The 16,649-nt window shown below is 39.3% G+C and overlaps 2 protein-coding genes across 5 annotated transcripts in view; one reads left to right on the forward strand and one right to left on the reverse strand.

Moving 5' to 3' along the window:
* Positions 1-16,649, forward strand: part of TMEM117 (transmembrane protein 117) — a 211,883-nt gene that overhangs the window by 22,972 nt on the left and 172,262 nt on the right. For all 4 annotated transcript variants that reach the window (XM_050716931.1, XM_035544103.2, XM_035544104.2 and 1 more), the window contains exon 3: positions 10,040-10,172. In XM_050716931.1, coding sequence (XP_050572888.1) covers positions 10,040-10,172 — 133 coding nt within the window. The remainder of the gene's footprint in view (positions 1-10,039; positions 10,173-16,649) is intronic.
* Positions 972-6,650, reverse strand: LOC126913752 (P2Y purinoceptor 1-like). Its single transcript, XM_050716942.1, has 2 exons — positions 6,581-6,650; positions 972-1,993 (listed from the first exon to the last, which is right to left on the reverse strand). The coding sequence occupies exons 1-2, from the start codon at positions 6,648-6,650 to the stop codon at positions 972-974; spliced, it is 1,092 nt and encodes a 363-aa protein (XP_050572899.1).

Consider the following 16,649-nt stretch of genomic DNA (forward strand, 5'->3'; position numbering starts at 1 on the left):
AGCATGACCTTGCCTGTGTATGTTGGGAGAACACATATTTAATGACTACTGAAGACGGATGGACGTTCTTCAATGACTATAAATTTTACTGTTTTAATTAGCAAAGTCCACTCTCGACTGATTACCTCAGGCTGCCCTGAAACTGATGCTAAGAGCCTAAATGAACAAGAAAAAAAGCACTCTTTATAAGAGAGCAGTGTCTCTTACTCTTCTTGCAGCTCAGCCCCCTTTGTACTTCAGAACTTTTCCTTTGCACGCTTCTCCCTGTTGATGAGTTCAGAGTTCACTGGCAAACAACTTGGTGTTTGTTTGCTTCAGATCAGACTCACTATGGCTCTGACTATCCTTAGGGATGTTACCTTATTATTTTTTTTGTTTGTTTTTGGAAATCTGTTGAATTTATCCAGGTTAATGAGGTTCCACTGGCAGTGCCAGAGGAACTCTAGTGCACTCTACTCTATAAGTACTTACAGAATTAAAATTAGGTACTTACAGAAAGCCTCTCTACAAACGCTCAAGAAGTTCAGCCGTTAGCATCATGATTCTTATTAATTGCACAGTCCAACCACAACAGCACTTATGAACATATGAAAAAATAATTAATAGAAGCTATAAGAAGACTCCTCAACACAGTGTGCTTGGCATTTTTCTGGCCAAGAACTAAAGTAGCTGCTTAGAGCTTTTATTCATTGTTCATTCCATATCACATGTACGTACAGGGAAGAAGTGCTATGCCACAATAAATTAAGATATATTTATAACAATGATATTTAAAATGCCAGTTCTGGAAAGCCAGGAGTTGCTAGGGTTTCTTTTGCAGTTGGTTTACATGTTAAGTTTTACCCTGCCTTGCTGTCTATTCTTGCTTACTCAGGAGATTGCTGTGCTATACAGGAGATGAAATTTTAAACCGGTCTAATGGTACAAAGCCAAACGGGTAGGAAGAGATGTGTGTCTTTGTAGATTGACATTTAAGTCACCGTTCTTGGGGACAGAATGATGTCCCTTACCTTTTGTGTCAGACAACAGCAGCACTGGCGTTTGGGATGACAGTTTATGTCTTTCATTCTTTGGTAGAATGTCTTATTTGCTACTGTAAAAATGATTGGGTCAAGGCAACTACTGATGCTGCAGATGATCTCTGTGATCTGATAAACAGCAAGCAATGTATTTGTGCTCCCACAGGGCGCCTGACAAGTAATTCTGTAAATTAGTATCACCATCATCATGACATGATAAGGTGTGAAACAAACAGCAAATAAAATCATAGCAGCTGAGATCAGTAAAAAAGGCCTAATAATTCTGTTCCTTCTTTGCTGGCGTTTACTGAGTTGTAGCAATGCTTTGAGGGTCAACACATAGCATGTAAAGATGACTGTGACTGGAATTAGGAATCTCAAGACAATCTTGGAGAGTACAAATGGCACGGCAAATTGTAAAGTTCCTCCAGTGCTATCCTGAGAATTTGTGCTGTCATGTTGTCTTCCGATTTCAATTGTGAAACAGATCTCTGGCACCGATGCAGTGACTATGAAGATCCATACAGCAATAGTACAAGACGTGGCCTTTCCTTTGTCCCACCACGTTAATGAACTGATAGGATGGACAGCACCTATGTATCTGTCAAAACTGATGAATGTCAGGAAGCAGACACTTCCGTAGATATTAATACTAAAAAACATTCTTATGATGTGATAAAACGTTTGACTGGAATAGTCTTCTAACCTCTGGAGACTATAGTATACTGAAAAAGGTGCCATGAGAATCCAAGTGAAGTCACACAGTGCCAAATTAAACAGAAATATGCTGTTAGTAGTCCATGTCTTCCTGCAGTACACATAATGTCGTAGGGCAAGTATGTTGCCTAGAAATCCCACTAACAAAATGAAAAAGCAAACCAGAATCAGCAAGTAACAGTACCACTCCAGCTTAGAATTGGTGTTGCAAATGAAAATAATGCATGTGCTGTTCATCGTCTGTCCATAGAGTATGCCTGAAGAGGAAAGAGACCAACAGACTTTAAATAAAAATGTAATTAAATATGTTGAATTTACAATTAAAAACTTAATTTAAAAGTTAATTTCAGTATTTTTGAACTGGCAGAAGGATTCAGAATAAGGTATAATGTACAAGCTCTCTAGCTGAAAAAATGCAAATTCCACGTAGGCAACAATCTTACTTTACAGCAACACATCCCAGGCTTTTATAAAAACCCTCATATTCTTTCCCATCTAATATTTAGTGTAGTGCATGATAGATGAGAGAAAAAAAGCATGCACCTGTAGTAACAGCCCACTGATGTATCCGTGTCTAGCTTTGGAGACAGCAGGGGGGAGGACAGGAGGACAGAAGGGCAGTAACTGCCCAGGCTCGCTCCATCCTTGCTTTGACTGCCTTAGGTACCAATACGGGGCCTAGAGGCATTTGTGATGCGGGCAGCTGTGCAGTGGGCTGTGGCTGAGGGCCATAAGACAGAAACAAACCAAATCAGGATGAAATTCTGGTTGCGCTGAAGGCGACACCAATCTTTCCATCCAAAGCAATGAACAAGCTGCTTTGTTGGTGTTTTTTCTGGGGTTCTTCTCAAACGAATGTCCCAGACCACAAACATGGGTGTTTTGGCAGGCTTAGAAAGAATTCATTTTGTCTCAGTCTTTATTGCCCAGTTTGTATCAACTCCTATTATGGATAATCAGGAATATAAAACTGCAGTGTGTTTTTTTTTAAGCAAGGTATTTACACTTGTGAAGACTTACCTTTAATCTCAAAGATTTTGGACTCTTAATAAAACAACGCAAAAACAAACAAAGGCTGGAATGTTTTGCTAGAGTGAGCTGTCACCAATTTCGGTTTGTCATGTTTCTAGAACCTTGCTCCAAACGATGAAGGAGATGTTAATCTGTAAGGTTTGTCCAAGTTGGAACTTATTTGATGGCCGTAAAAACAGCCATTTATAGCTCAGAATCCACAACAATGTTTGATAGGAAGACAGGTATTCCTTAACACAATATGACTTTTCCAAAGGTGTGTACACAGACATAGGTCAGAATATAACACGTAAGAGCTGCTGTGATGACCTGCTAAATAGAGACTGCATTATTGAGCTTTGCAAATTTACCCAGTGAACTTGCAAAAAGTTAGTTCAGGCTGTACTGAATAAAATTAAGAAGAAAAGTTGTTTCTCTGGAAGCTCAGCAATGAAAGCAGTCAAATGACTTTCCAGAAAGATAGAAAGCCATATGTTCAACTCCCAGTGTATTTTACAGGTGGGAAATGTTTGCTCTCTAAATGTATTTTGTTAAATGTATTTTGTTAAGTCTTGAAACACTGTACTTTAACCTGGGATAACTGTACTCTTTACCTATGTGTTTTTCCGTAGTGTTTGTGAATATCAAACTTTGTATACATTTTTTTCTTCAACTAAAATTTATGAGATGACCTTGTAAATTCTTTAATATGTAGTCACCCTAATAGGTACAACGGACTTAAGTAACATTTGCTTTACAATGTGTTCAGTTAAAAGGAATTTTAATATGTATAGGAAAGTTATTTTTTCCTAAAATCATCCTGGCTAGACACCATGTGTGCTTTGAATTTGTTGTATTTCCCACCTCTCTGCCTTCCATTTGGATAGCTATGGATGAAGGCAGTAAGCACTCAATTCCATTTGTGTTGTCAGTATAAATAAGCTCTGAACTGCCTACAAACAACAAGGCCATAGCTGCATGAGGTAGTTGTAATGCCAGGGATTCCTGATCCCATCACGTTCCTGGAAGAGGACTGTAGGTAGGTCTGAATGGAGGGAGGCAGACAGCTGTGCCACCTGCTCCACTTTGCTCTAAGCTGGCTGGATGAAGCCTGGATGTGTAGCCCTGTGACTGCACTAAAGCAATTACAGACTGGAACTAATAAATCCCCTGTTCCCTTTGTTACCTTCGGTTTACTAGACTGCACTCTGGGATGAGCTATATATGGAGCTATGTATCTGGAGGTGCTGGAGCTGCACAGCTAAGATTCATTTGGAGCTCAGAGTCACATTAGAAAATATATTTGCATTTTCCTATGTTGTTTCTCCATATTCTTTGAATTTCCTGTGAATCTCTGTAGGCTTTTTCCATGAACCCCATGAACCTTGGGGTTTATATTTGGATTTTCTAAAAGGTTCTCACTGTCTCTTACTTATTCATTGTATTATAGTAGAGCTTAGAAGCCATAACCAAGACTAGATTTTTGAAACACTATGCAATCAGTGTGAATGACTTACAGCCTAGCAAACAGGTTGGATACAATCAAACAGGTTCAGAAAGAAATAGAACCTTTTCTGAAGAGATGTAATGAGCAGGAGAAGAACAGAAAAGGGTTTGACTCCCAACTTAGTGCTATAACAAGAACTCGTAGTCTTCCATCAGAATTTGAAGACTTCTCTACAGTCAAGACCCAGTTTCACTGTACCTGAGTAGACACAGTCAGCATACTCAAGACCATGTCTTGAGACTACTGGAGCTACACTGATGTCCAGTAGATCAGCATATATGCTGTAATGATTTCAGCAGTGACTTTTTATTTTATCAGACAATGGCAAGCTTTCTGTCTACTTCCTTAGGATTAACAAACTAACTCAAGCTACCAGATGTGACTACAACATCTTCACAGTTCAAGTCCAATATTTTGCATCTGTAGTTTAAGAAAACTTTATTTTCCTGAACATTACTTTGTTCACTGTTAAGTCCATGTATTCTTAAGCAAAGCCAGCCAACATGCATACACGCATCTTAGCAGTGGCAGAATGAGCAACAGCACCATGACATTATCCTGTGACAGGTGAGGAGATGTGTATGTTGTTAGTGGCTGACTAAGAACAGATTTGCCAGAATTTGGGCTTTCAAAGCTAAAAATACACACTTTTGTGGTTAATTTTCCAGCTAAACAGTTTCAGCTGTTGATGGAGATAGCCAGGAACACTAAATGGACAGAAAGATCAATCACATGATGGGTCATCCAAAATTAAAGGAATGTCTTTATTTGATGAAGGCCTTGACATTAAAATATCAGTCATATGACCAAGAAAGAGTTGAAGTTTATGAGCTCCAGCACCCATAATTAAGACAAGGAAGTGTGCTAAAGTCATGCGTAGGAATTGTATGTTGCTCCTTTAAGAAGCAGTATAACGAATCCAGCCGTCTTATGGGCTATGGATATAAGGTTGCTAGAAAAGTTTTAATTTTAGAATAGACTATAGACTATAGACTCAGTTTTTCTATCTGTCTATTAGGTTGTCTCATTTCCTGGACCTGAAAGAGATATGGCTTAGATCTGTGACTCTCTAACGATAACTATCTACAAGCTCCTTTGTCATTTTCCTCTAGCAGCATCTGAAAGTTGTAACAAAGTCCAGAGAGTTTCTCTTTCTAGAAGAAGTCATATTTCTTAATGCTTTTGATTATATAGAAGATGTAAGACCTGATCTGAATATAAGTTGACTTACTGTGGCTCACTATGCTGGCCGTGACTGATGAGCTGATATCTTTCCTGGTTTGTTGCAATGTCCTAAATCATGAAGTCTCTACTTGACTCTGTTATCCTTGTACCTGTGATACGGCCTCCAAAGTCTTGAAGTTGATTAAAAAAATAAATTTTTGATGAAACTCCTTTTGGACCTAAGAAGCATTGTATCATTGAAGAGAATCTAATCTATGTATACAGCTAATTGTAGCTCACAGTTTATCATGATTAATCATTTATATGGCATTTAACTTGTACTTCCAAAGTTCCATTATGTTTAATGAGTTTGTTTATTTTTAAAGTATTTACTTCGATATGAGTAAATATATCCTAGGAACCATTCTTCCACATCATACCTGTTTGTTTTTATTTTTTGACATTTGTAACAAGGTTGTAATAAGAGATTAATTTGTCCTGAAGTAAAGATTAAGCTGAATTAACAGTTTATTTTATGTAGTTTTGTTCCTTATCCACTTTCTCTTTGTCCCTTGCTCCTTTTTACTTGCTAATCTTTATAGTAAAGACATATAGTATATATCCTGATTTTACAGCTGCTGTTTTGTTTGGATTATTCTAAGAATTTTATATGGTTACCATGTATAGGTTTTCCACACTTCTGCCTATTCACATACCAATCTACTTCTGTTACGTATGTTCTCAAAGTGTACCCTTTTAGCTCATTATATATAAAAAGAATACACTGGGGACAGTAAGTAATATAAAGCTGTATTTGTATGCAGTGAGATAAGTACATTGTACTGATAGCCAATTCTTTTCTTCCTAATGACTCAGTCTGTATTGTGATTAAGCTACTATTTCTTTCATTAAAAGTTATGCTCATGTACTTACTTGAGGGTTAATGAAATCCCATATGGCAAACATTAACTACAGTAGAGTGTTAGATAATGTTTAAGAATTTTCCTACCAGAGGCAATATTTATAAAAAAAAATACTTTAAATAATATGAAATTTATATGTGTATGTACTAATCAGTGTGCAGTAGCTACGTAAAATAAATAAATATATATTTCTGTAGAGAATACAGGTGGGATGAATATGTAATAAATCTTTCTCTTACCTGTTTTAGGACTGCTGTAATTATCTATTTTACAGAAGTCTAGATTCCAGGCTCTGGTTTTTCTCTCCATTAATCGGGATCTTCTAAAATCACCACTCTGTTTTGCAAGTACTGGTTTTAATCCACGGTTTCAGTAGTATTCCATATGCAATGGCAGCTCTTCATAGAGCAAATGTCAAACTGTAAGAGAGAGATCATTTCATCATTATGCCCCTCCTCTCAATCCGTCGAGACGAATTGCTATTACCATAGCAGCCTCCACTTGCTTTTCAGGGAAAGGGACTTACTACAAATCCACAGTCTGGCTTGGTCTGGGGCTTTCATCATTGATACCATGAAAGAGAAGAGTGGAGAGGCTTGGGGCATGTATGTGTGTGTTTGCACTTTCCTTTTCTGGCCCCTCCTTCACTTCCAGAATCCCTGTCACTGCTGCCCTTCTGCTGAACTGGGCAGTGGACCTGTGCTACTCTTGCCCCCCTGCAGAGCTTGGATATGTATCTTTGTTTTAGGAAATGAATGGGCTGGATGAGACTGAGAGAGGTTTAGAAGAGGAAAGGAGCAATAAGGGTAGATGTAAAGATCTGGAAACTGGGCAGAATGAAACTGTTTGGAGAAGTGAAAAGGCTAATGGGTGACAGGACAAGGAGGTGAGAAACTGATGTGTTTAGGACAGTGAAGGACAGAGAGAAACAAAGTAAGAGGACAAGAAAGAAAAGGAAAACTAGCCCAGGAAAAATACGTTCCTGAAGAAAACGTGACAAAAGTTTCTCCTATTACCTACGATGAGAGTAAGGAGAGCTTTTTTTCCAAGTGACAAGACATACTAGTGTGCTTTGAAAAATGCATCCTCTGCAGAATGAAGAGAGAGGTATATCACATCACATGATTAAAGCACCTACATCTAACTATTTAAAACAGTACCAGATTTTAGACAGGCTTCGACTTTGCTGTCTTAATGAAATCAGGGAAGCACATAACATATGTCAGGGGACATACTTTTACTTCAAATACTTCACAGGAGAAAGGCTTTCTTAAGCTGATGAAGAGAAAGATGATGTATGAGTCAGTAACTCTTTTTAACATTGGAATTGAGTTGTAATGGTCTGTAATCTTTCTCAGCTTCTCTTAAATACTGTTATTGGTAAATTGATGTTGCATTCTCTCTTTTTTCCTTTAGATTTCATATTCAGTGTGTAATATTTGCAAATAGGATACAGAAAAAAATGCGCTAAAGGAACTGAGATTTTTCTCTGTGTGTGAGTGGTGAAAAAATGAGGACTCTAGGGTCTTATTTTGCAATATTGCAGTGAGGCATTATTACTCAGCACTTGGCAAATTTTAGTTTAAAAAACTGCTTGGTAGTTGATCAGTCTTTCTTATATTGCCTTATCAGTAAAAATGATGGCAACTATATTGCTGCTAAACATGTTAAATATTACCTGTTGGTACAAAGTCCTTTTGAAATCCCTGCTGGGATGCTAGGTGTTGATCTTGCTGGGAGTCAAGCACTGAAAAAATAGTTCTAGAACTTTCCACCACTACTCACTGACTTCTGTTTAAATCATTAATTACCGAAAATAAATAGCCCTTGCTCAATAGGAACCATTGAAACCAAGTGTAAACTACAAAGAATGAGGAGAGTGTTGTACTGCATTAAGACTTCTGTGGTAGGACAAGAAAATCAGTCTTGCTCTGACAAATGTGTAACATTACATTTGTGAAATGACAAGAACATTACCGTAAGAAACAATCAGCTCAGATACTCTAGGGAACATTTAATTTTCTGTGATGCAGTGATAGCATTTGGTGTACATTTCTGGCTAGGAAATGAATAATAATTACATTGTAAGTATGGCTATAAGCTCTATTCTGATTTGTGACACTTTTTTGTTTGGTTGGTTGTTTAGTTGTTGTTGTTGTCGTTTTATTTATTTATTTTATGTTACCACCTATGGGCTTAATCATTTTGGGGTCTTGTGGTATAATGTAGCAAAAGTCAACACCGTAAGAAAAAGAATATTATTATCTTCCATTTTGTGGATCAAGGAGCTGAGTGCAGAGGGTAAATGATTTGTATGTAACATAACAAGATGTCTCTGGTAGAATTCGAATCTGACTCTAAATCTGATGGCACTTGCCTGGTGTGTATCACTGGTGAGGTGACCCCAGCTGAACACTTCAGTAGAACTGGAGTCTATGCCCCCTGATGTACTTCAAGAAGCTCAGACTTGTTCAGGGTTTCAGATGCTGCCATTAAATGGGTAGCAGACAAGAACATGTGCCAGCTCTGTATAACCTCACAAAAGTGGGGAGCAATGAGATTGCACAGTATTATCTCAGTTTTGTTGTGAGGAAGGCTGATTATTTATTTACCATCGATACATGTGTACTTTGGGCTTAAGCAAGAATCATCTTTGGTCCTGCAGTCACCTGCTCAGAAAAGCACATCTCTTTTTCTCATTAGCCCAAATGTCCTGAAATCCTCCACTTCTGTTCTATGTTCATGTTTTTCACAAGCTAGACCAACACATAAGAGGAGATCTCGATCACCTCATATGATAGTTGATCTGACTCTGTCTATAATCACTGGAAAGAGACAGGCAACCATAAAGAGCTAATGACTCTGTTTTTACTGCTCAAGAGTCTGGCAGCAAATAATGGATTTGTACAGCCTGAGGTACTTCTGAATTTATAGACTTGTTTCTCTGGACATTGTGCAAATGCCACTAAATGTGGATCTTGCCTTGAGGTCTAATTCTGTGAGATTTTCCCTGCTGTGGTATTTGGTTTAGAATTTTAGGATGTATCAGTTTCTAGAAAATGGGATGGCTTATTCAGTTGTCCTTCAGGTCCATCACTACCTCCCACTTTTACACAGATGTGCAGCACTACTGTTCACTGAGTCTCAAGGTCAGCAGGTTGGTGGACCTAATTAATAGGAAGAAAAATGGTAATTTTTTTTTTTTCTAGATGGGCTATTTCCCCACTCTTGTTCACTTGTGCATAGCTGCTCAGCTTGCTGTGCCAGCATTAGAGCACAGTGGGTACAGATGTTAATAGCTGGAGCAGGGAAACAATAAAGGCTGCTTAATCAACACGCAGAATCCTGTGTGGTGTATGTGAAACCACAGCCACATTTTGGTCAGGTAGCACAGGACATGATGTGAACTCCTTCAGAGGTTCAGTTTAATGATTTTGATTGTAGAATCAAAACCTCAATCAGTTTGTCACCGGTTTGTGGGAAGCAACCTTGTAATTTTGTAAGAACAATCTCTGTCCATGCTGAACTGCAAAAGACTAGATTGGTTCCTTGACACCAAATCTGTCCTCCCCACACAAAGTGAAATAATTGGACGTAACAAGACACAGTTTAGGACTTTATTTTGTTTTTGTTATCATGTAAACATTTATGTTTACTGACTGACTAAAATATGGTTTCTTGTAATATTCATACCACAGGTCAGTTGCTCCGTCTGAAAATGTTTCGAGAGGACCACGGGTCTTGGATGACAATGTTCTTCAGTACCATCCTCTTCCTCTTCATTTTTTCTCACATTTATAATCTGTTCCTCATTATGGAAGGGAATATGAGGTAGGTTACAGAGTTTTATTCTGTCTCTTTTGCTCTAGGATATATTCCATTGGAAACTTTTTGTATTATGCTACTTTAGAGTGAACAAGAGATTACCAAAATGTAAATATAGTAGTATTCACCATCTTTTTTATTTATTATTTATGTTTTCTGAATTTAGGTAGAATAATAATTTAGTTGGTTAATGAACCGAAACTTTAATCCTCTTGGCTACAAAAAGAGGGATCCTAGCCAAATGATAGCAACTATTACTTCAGGGTACTAACAAACATTATATCAAATTGTTTTGATTTGAAGTTATAGCTCAGCAAATTTGATTTGAAGTTAAGACTGAGTAGTTTAAAAGTATAAACATTACTATTGTCCATACTAAGGAAATTCAGAGGTAAAGTTAAAAGAAATTGAAACATCCAAACCTGAGGAAGCAGACGCTCAAAACACAAATATTAAATGTGCAGTATAGTGCTATTTTGGTTATGCAAAATAATACTTGCTGATCCAGTTTGTTAAAAAGATCTTAAAAATCTGTATTTATTTAGTTTTCTTACCATAAAATGCTCCAACAGGGCAAAGTTACTGTTGGTTGAGAGATGAACAGCTATCTTCTTATGTCAGGATTTATTTTAAATTAAGCTTTTAATCTGAAATTTATGGTTTAAGAAAACTTACTTTCTCTTATTGTGCACAAAACCATTTTCACATGCTGATTTTTTTGTGAGAAAACCTACATTATTACTTGTCTAATACAGGCAAAATGAGATCATTGGACAAAAATACATAGTTGTGTTGTTTATGAAAGGCAAGGTAGCATCTGAAGAGTTCTTAGCAAGAAATAAGAAACTCGATGTATATTTCAGTTGAAGAACAATGTCAAATAATCGAATGACTTGTTCTTAGCAAAATATCAAAGGCATATCATCAGAACCTGATGAAGTGTTATTAAATGGACCTTGGTGTGGCACATTACAAATCTTTGGCTGTCAACAAAAATACACAGCGTATAAAGTCATCTTAACAATGTGACATAAAACAAACCCTGAGTAGAGAATAGATTGGATGTCACAGAATGAAACCACGTGCAGACCAGCTGAGCTAATCATGTATCATGAAGACTAAATTGATTCAGGCAAGGTGGGTAAAACAGCAGAATCACCCAATATTTTAGAATAAATGATCGGGTAATGATCATGGTAATGATGTGGTAAATATGAACAGGTGCCTAATAATAGGCAGAATAATCCTCCCTGCAGTGGGGAGAGTGGGAGCATTGCAGCTTTCTGGCTTCCTTATTTACATAGTCATATGATTTATTGGTATTATGTTAAGGTTTATATTTGGTATCTCTAAAGCTTCAGGAGCTATAACTGGCTATTAGACAAACATTAACTGCTTTGAAAGCTTGGCTCATGACTGGCAACCAGAGCTCATTTGTCCTTGTCAACATTCCTGTTGCCCCTATCTGTTGCACACTTCCATTAGCAGCACTGAGGAGATTGCGGGGCAATCAATGTCCACGTTCATGGAAATAGATAGGCACAGCCTATTTCTAAAATAGCTGGTGTTAGTCAGCCTATCCTCTCACTTACTAGTGAGGTCCCTCCTTGCCTGGAACGGATGCTAGCTCTAGGTTTGTTGCAATCGTTTTGGGAAACTGACCGTGCCGTGCTCCAGGAATCACGCTGACTTTCCGAAGTGTGTGGAGGCTTGGTAAGGCTGTTTTGTGTGTGCATTCCAGCAAAAAAGGCAGCAAGCAGACGAGGAACAAAAAGTTTCAGTTTCAAACTGCACAACCTAAAACATCAGTGTAACAAACAGAGCTGTTGGATCAGTCCTTTCAAAGTCAAGATAGAACAATATGTAATGCCTGTGAAAAGAGGATTTCTACAACAAAAGTCAAACATCATTAAAACCAACTACTTCACATTGTCATAATAAAATGTTTTAAGGAGTGGATTACTTTCTCCCGAGTAAATATAATCCTTGTGAAAGCCATTTGTTTCATGTTTTGTACTTATGTACAAAACAACACCTCTGTCTACGTATTTTGCCACAGTGCCTTACTGAAATGACTGGCATCAGAAGAACTGGCTTCCACGCGAAAGGTTAGAGCCCACCTGTATGATGGTTACAGTCTTTGTAGAGATAAGTAGACCTCATTTCTGTGGGATCTTATGAAACGCAGGCACTCAGAATACATATCTTTCCAATACAAAGCTTGTGGAAGACTTACAGATACTGTCTACTAAGACTGAGTGGAAAAAAGTTTTTTTTTTTTAAATTTTAATTTTTATTTTTGCATATGTTTGCTCCTTGCTCTGTCTCTGGTTCACCTTGCCCTGTGTGCTGCCACGAGTGGTTCTGAAAAGTTCCCGTATGTCAGATATTTGATGTCATCAATGAAAATTCCTGTGTGGCTCACCAATAGGAGAATCATATGTCTTGCATGTGCATGCCAGCCTGGGTGACTTCAGCAGAAGCAATATCCTGTTGAGGGCCTGATAAGCCCATGCCAGGAGTGCTTTAAAGTCCTATCATGTTTCCATCTCTAAGAAGGTACATTTTGCGATTGCCAAGATTTTTTTTTTGATGAGTATTTTTGAAGACACTTCACATGTGTCTTAATGTGGCAAAGTTGAAAAGTCTGAATGTATCCCTTAAAGGATAATGGTACAGACCGTAAGTTGCTGGGAAAAGTAGAAACATAACAAGTTGCTGGTATTTGAATATATATTATACAGCTGTTTGCTGGGTGAAAGTGTAACTATTTGAACTGAAATTTTTGTGAGGGATTATAATGTATCATTTTTAATTTAAGCCTCTTCTTCTATTCAGCAACATTTCTTTTTAGGGACTTCACCATTTGTTGTATTGACCCACTGTACTTTAGGTTATTGCTCTCTTAGCCAGAGCTCAACATCTGGTTGAGGAAACATATTTGAAAATCTGTCCGACAATGATCTGCAGCTATTATTTCTTATTGCATCTCATCCCTGAAAATAGTAAGCAGAAGCCTAGCTGGGCACAGGGACCAAGAAAAACAAGGTCTTTAACGGAGAATTTCTCTGTCAGGATTGTGGTAAGCCTAGTGTGATGCTGTGGAAGACCAGACTGGAGAGAGAAAGCAGGAAAGGATGCCTTCTTTATGCATGATAATTTAACCCAGGGCTGAAGGAAGGGTTAAGATAAAAGGATTTGCAGTCAGGCCTCATTTTACAAGGTCTGTGTGTCTTAGGTGCTATTTAAGGATAGGTAATTGTAGTTAAGAGATTTTTTTTGTTAAGTGTGTTTTTAATTACTTACCAAACAATTCCTAAATAGTCAAGAGGCGTGAAATGCCAACAGCAAGGCAAAATTACTGGCAAGTTTGTGTAACCATCTTGAAGGCCCAGCAGGGTTGAGGCACAGGAACAATGTATTTGGTATTTGGTCTAACTGGTCCTTCTGTGCAAGAAAGATGTAGAAAAGAGGCTAAATGTGAAAAAAAATCTGGAGGTAGGAAGGTTCAGCCATTATTCCAATGATTTAGAGATCTGGGGAACATACCAACACAATTCCCACAGAATAGAGTAGCAGGCCTTGTCAAAGCTGCTCTGAGACTAAGGCAGAAAAAGTTGTTCTGTGTAAACCAAAGTAACCTTAAGGAGTACTTTATGCTCAGATAAGGAGAGAAGATTTATTCTGGAATACTTTTAATACTAGAGGCACAGTAAAACCAATTGCAGAGGATCAGAAGAAATATTATCTTACATGATGCCAGAGGCTGCACTGTGCAGTGAGAATGAGGCCATTTCATTTCCTCTGTAAATTGGGATTTTAAGGCTTTGAAGTAGTGAGAAGGGCATTGCCGGTTACATCGTCTCAATGGGTGTATGTCTACATTAGCCAGCAATATAGTGCACTGAGAGAGGGATGCGGGTGTGCCATGACGTGACGCATGTTCGCCTGAGGATCTGCTCTTCACATTGTAAGTCTTGCAATGGTTTTGTGCAGATGAACAGAAGTGCAAGGTCAGAACGCTGTAGTCCATCCTGCTTCTGCACAACAGTCCTCTGCACAGCAAGTCCAGAAGGCCTAGCAAACAGACTATCGGATGTCTAAAGTGGCCTGTTGCTGTCTGTTTGCTTGCTCAGCACTTGTCTTTGCCCTCACATGGCTGAAAAAAATCCCTTCTTACTTTATCCATCTTACAACATCTGTGGGAGCCTGTTTAGAAACCTCAGTTCATACTCTGAATGTTATTTCCATTGACACAGGCCTGCATATACCGAACAGAAGGGTGATTTATTTTTTTTTTCGTAGTTATAGAGAATAAGGAGATAGGGACTGCTCTTTTATGGAACCCAGCTTGTGCTTTGCAGTTCTCCCATCCTAAAAAGTGTCTAACAGCTCCTGTCACTTCATTGTAATGTTTTCTTTACCCACTGCTCTGACAATGGAGGGCAGGGGCGAGTTCCAGTTTGCTTGGAAGCTGAACTGGAGCACTGTCAATGCTGCTGAGCAAGGCTGAAGAGTGTGACGTGGTGGTAGCACACCGTGATCAGGTGAAGTGCCAATGAAGAGTGGCTGTACAACTTTAATGTGGCATCACCATGGCTGCAGCATCAGAGGAAAAAAGAAGTTCTGAGACCCAATGCCTGTTACAAAGAGGGCAGTCACAGCACCTGATCTGTATGGGCTGCTGGCCGAACACCTTGGTCTGCCATGGGGAGACCTCCTCTGTTGTGGAGGTGGCTGTTGTGTGAGCACCATCCATGCTCGATTTCTTAGAATTGTCCAAATGATTTATTGAACCCATTGGGTGCCTGGCACAGAGCTTGTAGACTATTGCCGTGGGAGTAGGAGTGGAGGCACACTGGTGGCCATGCTGTGAGGAAGTGGTGGTGGAGGAGCCATTACTAACAACCAGCCCCTTGGGGTCCCACATGGCTCTTCTGCCCCCAGTCCCCATGTGGGGCAGGAGTTGGGCGTTTCCTCTACATAACCTGTGCCTCCTGGCCCACCAGGAATGGTTTAGTGTCACTTTGTTGTGACTGAGTGAGTCGTCGTGACAGAGTTCATCCAACCTTCAGCAGGCCCCAGCACCCAGCCACTCACCTGGGGCAATGAATGCACCCAGGGTGGAGGCCTCTTTGGGGCACTGAACTTGCAGATGCATGGAAGCTGGATGTCTGTCTGTCAGGAGTGGTCACTGCACAGTCCCTCTGGGAACAAAGCGTGCCAGCAGGCACATCTGGGGTCCCCCCACACCACCCTGAACAGGGTGATCCTGTTCATACAGCCCTCAGCAGGAGATTGATCTCCTAAGTACCTTCATGGCCTTCTGGGACGTGATTTGGGTCCTTTAAGTGCTTATAATATCTTGTGCTGGATGTTATTAATAACACCCAGCCAACATTTCTGTTAGAAATAGTAAAATTGGAAAAGCAGGAATGCTGCTGAACATTTGCAGCAAAACCAAACCTATTATGTGCAGAAGCGAAGAGCCCATTGTGCTAAAGTAAGACCCTTAGAGGATTAAACAATAAAAATGTTTCACGGAGTGACATTCCAGAAAGTTCAGGTCAGCATGACCTAGCTTGAAGACTTTTAAAAAACTTTTTAAATACATGCACTCACATAATAAATGGTAACAAGGACAATGTGAGAATAACAAGTACTTTAAAAAATGTTTTACTGTATCACATAATTTAAAAAAAGGAAAAAAAAACAAAAAACACAAAACCCCACCAACTCATCAGAGTCCAACTCTGCCTGTTACTTGGGGAAACTGGAGCTGTGTTGGGCTATGGATTTCTTAGGGCTTTCCCAGTGATTCCCAGCTCACAGCGTGCAGATCCAGTCAGCTGGCAAGCTCCAGGGTGTCCTCCCTTCTGAAGACCTTCCCCAGTTGCCTGTTACAGGGAGCCTCTGTGCTACCTTGCCAGAGGTCTGATTTCTGCACCTTGACTTTGGACTCAGTCAAAAAGCTAAAAGCAGTGGAAAGGCAGTAGTTCTCTCCTTGACCTGTTATTATCCCAGGTATTGTACAGTGGCCAACCCTTTAGATGTTTACAGAATCCTCTTCCTGCCCACAGCCACTTCAGGAGGACTGATCACATCGCTGTGGTCTGTTCCATGTTTCAGTACCGTAAGTTCCCAGTACCAGAGGCATATGGCGTGCTACAAGGCATGCTGGTATGCACTTCCAGCTTGGTTTCACAGGAAGGGAGGCTTTTATCTGTAGAGTGAAGGTTAATATAAATGTGCTTAGTATAAATGTACTGTGCAGTGTGTCAGGTGTGGATTCAAGGTGTCACAAAAAGTGCCTATGTTGTGTGGCAGACCTCTGAATCCAGGGCCTGGAGTTGTGGTACTTCTCAACACTTATCTATTCAAGATCTTGTATTTAATTTTCAATGCCCATGTAACCTGCCCAGCAGACTGAAGCCATCTTATATCAGAGCCCTATCTATTTTAATCATAAGAATTAGCCACATA

The sequence above is a fragment of the Cygnus atratus genome, chromosome 1 (genome assembly GCF_013377495.2).
Source record: "Cygnus atratus isolate AKBS03 ecotype Queensland, Australia chromosome 1, CAtr_DNAZoo_HiC_assembly, whole genome shotgun sequence".
NCBI lineage: Eukaryota > Metazoa > Chordata > Aves > Anseriformes > Anatidae > Cygnus > Cygnus atratus.

Excerpts from the sequence above, each read along its gene's own strand:
- LOC126913752 (XM_050716942.1), bottom strand. The coding sequence starts at position 6,650 with ATGGAGAGAAAAACCAGAGCCTGGAATCTAGACTTCTGTAAAATAGAT. Across the intron at positions 1,994-6,580 it reads TTACAGCAGTCCTAAAACAG|GCATACTCTATGGACAGACG; the intron begins GTAAGAGAAAGA and ends TTTCCTCTTCAG.